Source organism: Gossypium arboreum, chromosome 6 (genome assembly GCF_025698485.1).
Source record: "Gossypium arboreum isolate Shixiya-1 chromosome 6, ASM2569848v2, whole genome shotgun sequence".
Lineage (NCBI taxonomy): Eukaryota > Viridiplantae > Streptophyta > Magnoliopsida > Malvales > Malvaceae > Gossypium > Gossypium arboreum.
Window position 1 is genome coordinate 7,482,633 of NC_069075.1, and position 13,430 is coordinate 7,496,062.

General features: G+C 31.2%; 1 protein-coding gene across 2 annotated transcripts; it reads right to left on the minus strand.

Moving 5' to 3' along the window:
- Positions 1-2,113: 2,113 nt before the first annotated feature.
- Positions 2,114-7,821, minus strand: LOC108484032 (uncharacterized). 2 transcript variants are annotated; one of them, XM_017787648.2, is made up of 8 exons: positions 7,540-7,815; positions 5,948-7,270; positions 5,062-5,482; positions 4,527-4,671; positions 4,332-4,450; positions 4,146-4,224; positions 3,001-3,234; positions 2,114-2,718 (listed from the first exon to the last, which is right to left on the minus strand). In XM_017787648.2, exons 2-8 carry the CDS (start codon positions 7,038-7,040, stop codon positions 2,368-2,370), a joined length of 2,442 nt encoding a protein of 813 aa, XP_017643137.1. In that variant the 5' UTR covers positions 7,041-7,270; positions 7,540-7,815; the 3' UTR covers positions 2,114-2,367. The 2 variants fall into 2 exon arrangements, with proteins under 2 accessions (XP_017643137.1, XP_017643135.1); XM_017787646.2 differs by having other exon boundaries at positions 5,948-7,821.
- Positions 7,822-13,430: the final 5,609 nt, after the last annotated feature.

Genomic DNA, 13,430 nt, shown 5'->3' on the forward strand with positions numbered 1-13,430 from the left:
TCTATTATATACATATATATATATATATATATTTATATATAGTATTATTATTTACTTTATTTTAATATTATTATTATTATCATTATATGCAACCCAATAATAATTCTTTCATAAAAGTAATATTCCCTATTTGGTAATTCGAGACAATCGTGCCCTAACTTACTGGTTTTCGATTTTTCTCCTTTAACCTAAATAACGGAATACTCTTTTAAATCGCGACATGAGTTTTGAAAAATGCTTATTCTTGGAGATACGAGGTGTTGCGCCTAACTTCATTGAGTATGGCATTTTGTTACCTCGAAATAAGATTTTTGCAAGTAAAGGCAATATTCGTGTTCGGAATTCGAGGAAACGTGCCCTAACTTACTGGGTTTCGATTTTCCTCGTTCACCTTAACTAACTGAATAACCTTTTGAAATACATGAATTTTATATAAAAGGCAAGCTCGCTCTCGAAAATTCAAGATGTCGTGTCCTAACTTCTTGGATGTGACATTTTATATTGTGAGACGAGAAGGTCTTTAACATTTGAGCATTTTCTTTACAAAGAGGGATCGATTTTAAATTCTTTCAAGTTTTCAAATTTTCGACACTAAGACACTAATTAATCAACTAGGTACCAATTTTGGGCGATCGAGGGTGCTAATCCTTCCTTGTGCGTGAATCGACTCGAACTCATTTTCGATTTTCAGAGACCAAAATTATCGTTTTAGTAAATCTTAACTTTTATTAAAATGATTAATTTAAGGTGATCCGATCACACCTCATCAAAAAGATTGGTGGCGACTCCTCTATTCGCTTTCATTTCCAAAAATCTAAGTCGATTCTGTTTTTTCAAAAAAAATGGTTACGACAATACTATATTTCATGTGCTATTATTACTATCAAACCATACATTTTATTATTTATCGTATGGTACTTTTAAATACACATCTATATTCTAAATATGTGGTTTCGTACATATACGTATGCGATAGAATTTATTATATATTAAATTTCTTCTGGGTTGGAGTCATGAATCAACTAAATACCAACTTAGTTGAGATATTTCTAAAATAACCATTTATATACAAAGTAACAAATATTAATATGAGAATGTTTTTTGTCTTATCATGTTTTTAATAAAATAATATCATGATAAGATTTGAACCCGAGACATACATATAAAATACTAAACTTTACCATTTCAATAAAAAATCATTTAGTTTATACATGAATTTTTAATAAATATATAGTTATATAAAAAATTTTGCCCACATCATGATTTGTGAATGTACTATAAATTTAATTATATAAAAAAATCAATGAATCCAAAATAATAAAAGTCCATTAGGTTACCTTAGGTAATTCAATCGATTTCAATTCCATTTTTTGAAAAATCCATATAAAATCGTTATATATTGTCGAACACCTAAATTGATAATTGTTAATTAATATTTTTAAATTTGAATTGGTAATTGAATCGATCATATTATAAATTTCTGATTCGAACAAATGAATAATTAAAATTCATAAAAAATAAAATATATATATTAAAAAAAAATATTAGTTAAATTGTTAGTTCATTATATTTGTACCAAATTGTGAGTTAAGCGATTCAAATTCTCCAACCGGACTGATACATCAAATTAATTCCCAATCCAATTGGTCAATCTTATTTTAAAACAATTGATGTTAACACATTTTCAAGCACTTGATTTAAAAATCAATTATGCCTTCCACAATGAACACCTGTTCATTTTTTTTATGTGAGAATTTTATTTTATGTGAGAATTTTACGGGTAAAATTTTAATTTTAATCTCTTTGAGATTTAACCTCGACATAATTTGATACCTCAATTTTTATAATGTTATTAATTAGACTAAATGCTTTATTATAATTAAAATGATTATACTAATTTTTAAGAATTATTAGCATTGTTAAAATTTCTTATTAAATTCAAGTTCCTTAGATGCTTATTTTTGGTTACATAAATACCAAGTTTTTTTTTTTTCCCTGAATGTCACACCAACATGCAAAAATTCTAATAGTATTAACAAATAAATCTAAATTTTTAAATTGAAAAAGTAGACTGAAACAAAGAAAAAGGAAAAAATAGAATCAAGATAGAAAGTTTAACCCAAGAACAACTGATCAACATCTAATTCAAGATTAAAAGAACGGATTAAATGTTACAAAAATGTGTTGAAACTTCAAGAGAAATTACAATTTTTAGCAAAAAAATATGTCGACAAATTAAAATTGAAGAACTTGCTGTAATTTTGGTGGTGAAAAGCTCAAAATTTCCAGCAGCATTCAATTGTTTTTGACCACTAACAAAATTCAGAGGCCATTTGAAGGTTATGGTTCATATTTTAGAGCTTGTATTTACCCGGAACTAACCGATTTCTCTTCGGAGACTTGATCCCTAGCAACATCTTTGTTTCCGTCCATGGCCTTCCTCAACAACTCGTAGCCGGCAAAGTTCATGGCACCTAAGGGAGCAATCCAGAAAAACCTCGGTACGGCTCCTTTGAACAGCGCAAGGGGTCCCTCATGACGGAGTATAGAAAAGGCTACTGCTGACATCGATACGTTTCGGGCCCCGGATGTAGTCATCATTCTAGTTTTAATGACATCAAATGGTGTAGTAGTAACAGAAGCTAACCCTCCAGATATAGCTCCGACAACAACTGTTTCCCACAGTTCCAGTTCCCGTCTTATAAGTCGTTGGACAAACTAAAGCAAAATGCAGAAGCAAAATGTTAATTTGTATAAAAAATAATGATGATTATAATTAAAGTCCAATAATTCAAAGGAATCCACATAGCTGGAGGCGAAATAAAATATATCAGTGAGTATTTTTGTTACCGATTTATTCTATTAGGCATATATTGATTCTAATACAAAATCTTAAAAGGAATTTGCATTAATAAGGCAAGTGCACCACAGTGGCTTTGACTACCCCGGAAAATAAATTGGTGAAATGAAAATTCTCGAAGCGAATACAAAAGTAGATACCTTTTTGGATTCAGTGTATAGGCCCATCCCTGCAACATAGAACGGCAACTCACGACAAAGTGTGGCCCCGGTCCCACGGAAAAAGCCCTTCAGACCATCCTGCTGCCAAGTACCGATAAGAGCTTCTCCGACATTGTCATAAAGGCCAGCCTGCAAACGCTGCTTCAGTACCTCACAAGGTAAACGAGCAACTGTTCCTAGAACTGTACTGAAGAATGATGCCATGGATTCAACCTACAGAGCACGTAAATGAGACCTTAACACAATGTTGCAAATCAGTATCGAAATAAGTTCAATACAATATTATGATTCATTACTTTCCGGAATACGGAAATTAAGTGTGCAAGACTTCTTTCAGCACACGCACAAAGAGAAGTAAACCCTCAAAAGCTATATTACTTGGACTCGAGTATGGCACGGGTATTTTCAATATTTTTAAAGATCTTCATATATTTGGAGAATCCCTAGAGGATCATCCTCCCATTCCTAAGTTTGGATATGCATAAAACAGGGGTGCTTCAAGGAAAATGAAAAATCGGAGCAACATAGCACAAAAGCAAATGTGGATGCACTCACATAGGACGACAGAGTTAGTATGAGACTTCACGAGCACATGAAAACACTACTGACAAACAAGGGGAGCTGGTACAATCTAAGAAATAGACAACCAATGACTTGGAAGTTCAAATTTTTGTTTTCATAATCATATCAAAGAATTAAAATCTCCTAGAATGATTAGTTCAATCTTGGTAATTGTTTACCTTCATGTATAGCGAATGCTTTGAATGTGCACTACTATGTTACTCCGACTCTTCATTTTTCTTATAGTACCTGTGTCTGACACTAATATCCGATGCATATCCAAGTATTGGTACGAGGATATGACCATCCAAGATTCCTCCAAATACTTACACCCGAGTCTAAGTAACAAAGGTAGCTTGTTTAACATCATTTATACAAATAAGTAGAAATTTCCTTTAACATGTAACTTCCTGTTTTTCTTAGTTTCCATGACTAGTGGGGCAATGCCCATGAAATCAAGGGAATTTATAAACTGGGCCCAAATGAAAAAGAGCTACATGAATGGCACTCGGAAGAAAACTTATATGACAACAGACATTCAATTGTAATAGTGCAACAAGTACCTGGATGTCAGGGAGGTTCGGAGCGACATTGATCAATACAAGCTTGCTTACTTCACATATACCTGTCCGCAATCCATGGCTTCAACATTGAAAGAAAAGCGATTAGACGAATAATTAAGAGAAAGCAAAATCAAACTCCAAACTAAAAACAAGTGACAAAAAACAAGATATATGTTTATATATAACCTTGAAAACTGTCCAAGAATTGCAGGGATGGAACCCTTATATAACCCTCGTAATCCGATTTGCGGAATCTTTGACATAATTTCTGGGAATGTCAGGGTGGTTGATGCTTGCACCTGAGTCTGATAAAGTACAAAAACAGAAATGAAAAGAAGGAAAAAATCATAAAAAATCCCTAATGACATAAACAGAATGTACCTTTACGGTATCAACAGGATGCATTACGGCCGAGGAGAATGCACATGACAGACCCCCAGCAAAAGCAGATTTAAGAACATTTTCACGCTGTATTTCTGCAGCTGGTGCAACAGCAACAGCAGTTGCAGCTTCGAACCAGATATTCCTGTATTTAACATAAAAAGAAGCTCGATTAATTGTGCTAGAGTTCAAGTCCAAGTAAAAGAGCTTGGTTATGCTTAGAAAATTCAGCTTACTTGACAACTTAAATTGTTCAAGCTCAAGTTCGACTTGACACTGACCAAGCCAATTTCAATTTAATTTTAGTTAGCTTACGAGCACATATGCCTTGTCTACACCCGTCATTTAACAAAGGTAAAAGGGAGGACTGGGACTTTATGCTAATTATATACGTTAAGTAACCGAGATGTAATCTTACGTTGAACTTCTAAAAGTGCAGCCCAAACCAAAGACAATCGAACAGCAAATTAAATTTGACCTTGTGTTTCCACTATAATTTCAGAATAAGACCCTTCAAATGGAAAATTAACCTTACCGAGGATCATCTTGAAGTAGCCGGTCAGAAGGCAATAGAAGCATAAAATTGCGGAAGTGTCCATACGAAACAGATTCTTCAGTGTCCATGTTCAAACATTGCATCATAGCAACAGCATTGTGTTCGTTTGCTGGAAGCCCGGCATTTTTAAGTGATACCAATATTTGACTCTTGTGGAGAGTCCCAGACTCACTTAAACAAAGAGAAGTATAAGCTCGAAGAATGGTTGGCTCTTTCCGTTCCATCAAGGACAAAAACTGCTTCCAGCCAAAGGATTTTGAAAATGGATTTCTTCTAGCCCGGCGCATGAATTCCCGAGAATACGTCTGTGGTAATTTTCTTTTTCTCATAGCAACTTCGAGATCTTCTAATGTTACTTGGCCATCACCATCTCTATCCAGTTCTTCAAAGAAACTCCTCCCTGAAAGAATAATAACTGAGTTAAAGTCGAAGCATAACTATGTAACTCGGACTTGGATGTAAGTGAGTAGTATACTGTAGTACAGCTAATCACATTAGACAATATAAATTACCCTGACCTAAAATTAATGCCATGAAAACTCGAATGATAGCATCAACAACAAGTCACAAACGCATAAACAGCTTATTTATGCAATACGAAATGCTATAATCTCTATTTCCGAGTTTAATATCGATTGTGGAAAGGATCTAACAAGAAGCCAGAACTGAAAACTAACCAATTCCCACATTTTAAGCATGAAGATAAACACAATACAGAATTCGAGAAAGCTATAGTTCGAATTATGCTACTCATAATCTACAACATCATGCATTTCTTTAAGGATTGAGCTGTTAAGAAATCAAATAAAAAACGAAATCGATGATGCAAAACTGATCATTTGCTAAGCTGTCTGATAAACCATACCTTCAGACTCAGTATATCTGAAGAACTCCTGGACAGAAAATAACTTCTTCTTGTCCGGATGGTCTAACGAAGATTGGCTCAAAGGTGGTAGTAGCTCAGTCAATTCCGTAAGTGTGACTGCCGGTAAAGTCGTTCTCAAACTCTCCACATTCGATAGAGGAACACTAAGCATCTGATCGGCCAGCTTTTGTGATGAATTACCACCTTCTTCCCTACTGCCTATACTAACACCATCCTGACCCTCTTCATTCACAGAAGAAGCAACACCTGCAATACCAGATGGAACACCTCCCACTCTAGCAAACATTAAATTTCCTAAAAATCCATTTACATTGACTTTTCGACCATCCAAAATACTTGCAACAGCTTTTAAATAATCAAGCTTTTGAAGATTTTGGGTCAACTGATCAAATGCAAACCCTACAAAGCATTCAAATGATACATCTTTCTGACCATGATTATGTTCCAAACCCTCATTCCTTGTGATAACCTGAGCCCTTGACTCTCTAGGCTTAAACTCAAATGATGCCTTTGATTCCATGTCATGAATACATGAGCTTAGACGCCCTTTATTTTCGTCCATTTTCCGAATCCATTCCTTCCCGGATTCGAACGAGCTCGGTATAGCCTGGACAAATCTGTTAACAAGCACTGACCAATTTGCTGCAAACAGCAACGGATTCATACAAGTCCCTTCAACCGTATCAACATCTTTTCCTTTAAATCCTTTCCTAACTGCCTTGACCTTTTTATCGTTCAGCTCATTTTCCGGCAAAAACATGCCAATAAAAACATCCATCGGAACCTTTATAGACAACCCTTTCATTTTCTCTTCACTACCAACATGACTCGACCAATTATTAACACCGATCCTGTTCTTCACACTGAAGATTTGAACCTTACCATTCCAATCACTATCACTACCGTTCAACCGGGCAATCAATTCAAATTGTTTTCTTTTATCATTAGACACTCCCCAACAACTTTCAAGATCTTTCGCAGCTTTCTTAATACCTAATTCAATAGGTGAAAATGCTTCTTTTACGAACCAAATCCAATTCAGATTGGATTTGATCGGATCACTTTTCGACATAATTTTCTCTATCAAGATTCAACAGGCAATAAACCCAAAAAGCATAAAAAATCAAGAGCCATTGACAAAAACCAGATCTTCAGCCAATTCAAAAGGTGATGATAGCTTCTTTTACTACTTGAATCGAATCAAAATCAGCCCCATTCCCCCAAAAGCCTAAAATTTGTCAATTTACTATTATACAACCTTAAAATTTGCTTTTCTCTTGAGATTCAGGAACAACCATGTTTCTACAACTCAAAAACCCAAAAAATAAAAATAAGAATCATGAGCCAGATTGAATTGAAAACTTCTTTTCCTAATTAAATCGAATCGAAAATCGATGCACTTCCCTGAGTATCATAAAAAGCCGTTAATTTACTGTTACATAAACTCAAAATATGCACTTCTCTTAAGATTCAACAAGTTCATTGCACTAAGTAAAAAGAATCCAAGCTAGAACCAAAATTTCAACACAAAATTAAAAAGAAGAATAAGAACCCAGAAGAAAAAACCAAACCTTTTGTACACTAAAATTACAGGAAATATGAAGAATTGACTTGGGGAATGATTTGTTGAAGAAATTGATGCTTTTTTAAAGCATTTGTACTTACAAAATTAGCCAAATGGGGTATTAGTTTTTAGTCTACTTTATGGAGAAAGATTCCATTTTTTATGGAGAAAGACAACAGTTTTTAACAATGGATTCGTCTGGTTCTTTTTTAAGTGACAAAACAAGAACAAAGGGTTTCTTTCAAAAGAAAGTGGAAATTGACAGGCAAAATTGGAATTATCAGATGGCATTTTTTAGTAATAAAATTAAGATTTTTTTATATATTTTTTTAACAAAATTCTTTTTTGAACCTAAGAATTTTTTTTTTTTATATTCAATTAAACATGCTCACACTCTTCCATGCCTGAAAGTTTGTCCCAAAAATAAATTTTGGATAAAATTTAAAATCTATTTTTATATGAGTTAAGTCTTGGATAATAATTTTAGCTCTGACCTAATCTAAATATTATGTTATAAAATAATATTATGTTAATTATATATGTTAAATAATATTTATATATTTATATTAATGTTAAATCAGTAATCAAATAATAATTAAATTTATTGTCTAAAACTTAAAAAATTTATCCAACTAAATAATTTAACCCAAAATATAAAATTTTAAAATCTATATTTAATACAATAGAATATTAATTATATTTATTTGTGTTTTTAATATAATAAACCATTTATTATATTTATAATAGTGTTTTTAATATAAATACTTTTTAACATGTTAAAAATTTTATTTTAGCCTTTTTAATGCATTTAGTATATTATATTTTAAAAAATTAATTTTAAATAGAAATTATTCTAATCAAATATGAGAGGACGGGTCAAATCCATATTTACTTTTTTAAATTAGATCAAATTTGAGAAAAAATTAAGCTCATTTTTTAAGTCGGGTCGAACCTAAATTTAGAAAATTGATATAAATACATTGCATAAATCTAACTCAAGCTAAGCACCTCTATATTCAATGCATGATCATGTATAAATTTTTAATAAAAAAGATCATGTATAAATTTAAAAAAATTATATTTTTAATTTCTTAAAGTATCTATTAGATGAGCCCAAGAACTAATCATCCATACTCTGTAGGTCCATTAAAGGGTATACATTATCGGTATATTAGATAAAATTCATAAAAATACTAAACACGTGTATTGTTGTATTAATGATACTTACTTTGTTTTTTGTTTTTTTTTTTGTATTAATGATATTTAAAAATTATTTTGTCATTTGTACTAATTTATAATACAACAGCTATTGTATTGATTGATTCTATCTAAAATAATTAAGTTAATGAAGATTTTTCTTTAAAAAATTAGAAGATGACAATTAAAAGAAATTCTATTTATTTATTTTAGTTATGAACATAATTATATCTTAAATATGTCGAATTGAATTTTAGCTCAATTGGTATGAATATTGTTGTCAATATAAGAAGAAGTGGGTTCGAATGCGCTAAGTGCATTATCTTCCTATTTATGAGTTAGGAAGGGATATGAATAATTTTAGACATTATCTTAAAAATAAAAATAATTAAAATTTTATAACGAGATTGTTAATATATATATATACTCTAAAGATGATAAAATAAAGTATGTAAAAAGATTATTCCAATCAAAAGGATTAATGAAAAGTCAACAAAGGGCACCTTAGTTAATATAATTTTAAAAGAAAATTATTTAAGATGGGATCTCAATATAATCAAACAAGATAAGGTTTAAAAGAGAATTATAATATTTGTGTAATATAATATTATATCAACTAATGAGTAAACTTGGTTTTTGAAGATGGGAAGAGATCATAAATATTTTATATAAAAGCTTTTAAGTTTTAATATATTATATATTTTATATAATTAGAATTTAATTCATTTACTTTAATCCTTTAGTTTTAGTATTTAAAATATAAGTTTAATTACGAATATTATTTAAAAAATTTGTTAAATTTAAATTGATTAAATTTTTTTTTTCATGACTATTAAATAAATTTTTTATTTTTAAAATATTATATTAATGAATTTGATAAAAATTTAATTATAGTTAATAATTAGACATGATTTTTAAAATTTAGAAAAATAAAAAATTAAATTCTTGAAAAATAAAAATAAGAGAAAAATATAGCAAATTAAAGCATATTTTAAAAAGTTATTATTAGGCTACATTGCTAATCAATTATTTTAAAACCAACTTCATATTGTTTTATACTCATCCTTGATTTTCATATATTTATATAAATTTAGTATATTAATAGTTCATGTTGTAATGATTTCCAAGAATTGGCATTTAATAATTAAAATTATTATAAAAATATATAAATATCAAAGAATAAATCAAATTTGAGCTCATCGTATTTCTTTTGGATATGAGTTTTTTTACTTGATTAGTCATGTGAAACGTTGTAAGAATAATATAAGACTTGGATAAGTGAATGTTATAAAAATCGGGTTAGTAGTTAAATTTAATAGAGATTATTCACTAATATAGATTCTCTTATATTACAAAACAATATTTATATAGATTCTCTTATATTACAAAACAATATTTATTATGTAGTTTATCATTTGTTTAAAACCATTGTTAATCTTACGTTAATCGGTGGTTGAGAATTGATCTTCATCTTGGATATGGAGTAGTTTTAAAACTTGTGACTAGCATCTACCTTTTTAATGGGCTTACCGAATGCAAAAGGTTAGTTGTTGGACTCACTCCAGTAAATATATTGAACAAAAAAAATAAAACTATTGATAATCAATAAATCGATATTTACTTTAACATTTATTTTACATGGTAAGAAAATGTGCGATAAAATAAAAAATAATAATAAATGAATATTTATTAATTCCTATAAATACAAAATTTTACTACACTAATATAAGAAGTTGTTAATATGTATAAAATATTATCAATACGTGGTTAGGCACAATGATAAGACACATAGCACTCCAAGAAAAGAGAATCTAAGTTTGAACCTTAGAAACGATATTATTAAGAGTAACAGCCACAAAGCCCGAAGCAATGACAAATATCCAGTAGAAGCAGGTAGTTATATCTACTTTGAAGAAACAATTGATTCATCAAACAAAAGACAAATGCCTTGGCAACCAGTGCTCCATAAGAAATTTGCATATTTTGATGCTTGAAAAGGGATTTTGGTGTCAGCCTCAGCAGCTTGTATGTACATTTCTTCAGTTGCCCACTCATGTTTCTCACTTGCCATAAGAAATCAGCATATAGCCCCAATGCCTCGGCATCTTGAGGTTCCACCTCAATAGCGCATATAGCCCCAATGCCTCGGCATCTTGAGGTTCCACCTCAATAGCACGTTTGAAGCATTCTTCTGCCCTGCATATACCATACCAAAAAATAAATGGTATGAATCTGATATGGATGTGAAACATCACCGACTTTTTCTGAAAGTAATGAATTATGTTGCCAAATAAAAGCAGCAATTTTACCTGTCGTAGTCGTTGACAACAAGGTGGAGAAATTGAGCATAATTTGTTAGCAAAAGAGCATTATTGGGCTCCTCAGCAATACGCATTTGGTAAACAAGATCCGTTTTGGAATGAACTTCATAGTTATCTGGTTCAATCTCCGCATGCAATGGAGAAACCAATTGTTGCCTGACCTTAGCACATTGATCTTCTTCTTCTTTTCCACTTTCCTTGTCTGAAACCAACACGGTTTCTATAACAACATTTTGAGTGAATCCTTGTCGTTGGATTGCATCAAAACAAGCTTTTCCCGCCATTGATTGAACAGAAAAGTTTGCCAAAAGAAGCATAACGTAAACCATGAGTATCGGTGTTTCGGAAATCACTTGTTGGAACAGCCATACAAATGTTAACGTCATGTCTTTTTGGATTTTAGACAAGACAACCACTAAATCTTCTGAATAAAGACTATCCCTAATCATCAGCGTGTAGTTTTGGATCTCTCTGATGATCAAAACTAATGAAGAAATGGCGTTTTTAACTGAGGAATGTGCAAATTCACTTGCATTATCAACGAAACTACCCAATTTCCCTTGTTGTTTTCGCTTTATGAACCTTAGTGAATGTGAGATCCCCACGTTGTTTGCTTTTTGTTCGATGGTGAACCTTTGAATCTAGTCTCTTTCAGGCCAATTCGGTGGTTCGGGACAAATTCCAAGTGATGTTGGATCAAGGAACTCGACCTTTGATGGCAATAGCTGCTTCGAAGGATTCAATTTTATCCTCTTGTGAACAACGTTTTCATGGGGGAAGCCATTGAAGCTTGAGCACCAATCAGCTTTCAACTCTCTTGAGCTAAAATGTGATGAACGATGAAGGCGACCATAGTCCAAACATTGCTTGCACTTAACTTGATTGCCACATCCTATACATGATATTAAAGAGGGTGACTTTTGTGGGGTTTTGAATATTGTCATTTGTAGATTCTTTGTAGGTGTAAACTTTAGTTCCATTGCTCAATTTGGCCACAATCTGTTAATAAAGCAATGGAAGAAAACTCATTAAAGCTCAAAAAATCTCATTGATAGGACAAAGAAAGGGTACTAAGAGTTGAAACTTTGTTTCTTTCTGATTAAATTTAAACCATAACTTAATGGAGTAAAGAAAAGAAAAATGAAAACTTACCCAGAATGTGAATAAATTTGTGGAAGAATAAAAAAATAGTTAAAATAAAAACATAAAAAAATATTTGGGTTGAAAATTGAAATATTTGGATTGAGTTTTGGAGAGCTTTGAAAATGTAAGAACATTTTCACATGTTATTTATAGTGCTGGTTGTTCCATATCAATTATTTCATGGTCAATATTGAGCCATGTGTCTTAATTAATTGAATGGTGACTAATTTTTATAAAAGAAATGATAAACTTTAATAAAAATATGAATCAAAGGATGATAATAACTATAGAAAGGGAAATTTTCATAACAATAGAAACTGTAAGACATACGCTGATGTTTGGGTTTTTTTAAGACATTATATTGATTAAAAAACATTTGTTCTTTGGATATCCCTAAAATTAGATTGAAAATGCGACAATTGAGGCCATGTTTATAGATAAAATTTGTTGAGATAATTATGATAATATTTATTTTATAATACGCGTCAATAATGGTAAAAAAACGATAGTAAAGTAAAAAGAAAAATAAATAAACCTTTCGAAAAAAATCACTTGTAGAGACAGAAAATTCTCTACTGTTGATTGGATGATACAAGAGGAATTTCGTCTATATCTATTTAAAGATTGAAAAACCCTATTCTAATTAATATCAAATATAAAAAGTATAGTTCTATACGGAAAAAGTTACAACCCTCGGCCTCTCGCCCTTACAAATTCTCTTATTTTGCTACTTTATTTGTTTCTTCAACAAGTGACGGGATTCGGGTCACACAAACTCTAATAATTTTTTTTTCACTTTTATTTATAAAATTATCAGAATATGTGAAGAATACATTCTAGTCTCATTTTATCACTTACCATGCCAAAGATTAACTAGCTGGGTTTGAAACTTTTGCCAACAGAGTACAATACTATGGCTTTTCTGTACACCAAGGAGATTTACTTACACTACAAGCTGCAAGCCATGAGGAAAGAAAGGCTAACCATGCATGACTGTTATTTGAATCAAAGAAGTCTTTAACACCTTGGCGCTTGTGGAAGTCTCGGACACCTTCGAACACCCTTAAACTGATTCAAAATGCTTTTATTAAGATTCCAAAGAGATATTGGCAATCATCACATGACCAGATTTAGCATAAAACCTCACAAGAGCAGCTTCAACATAAGTATCCAAACCGTACCCACAAATCAAAACATGACAATGAATAGTTTCACCTATACTAAAAGCCTTTAAATT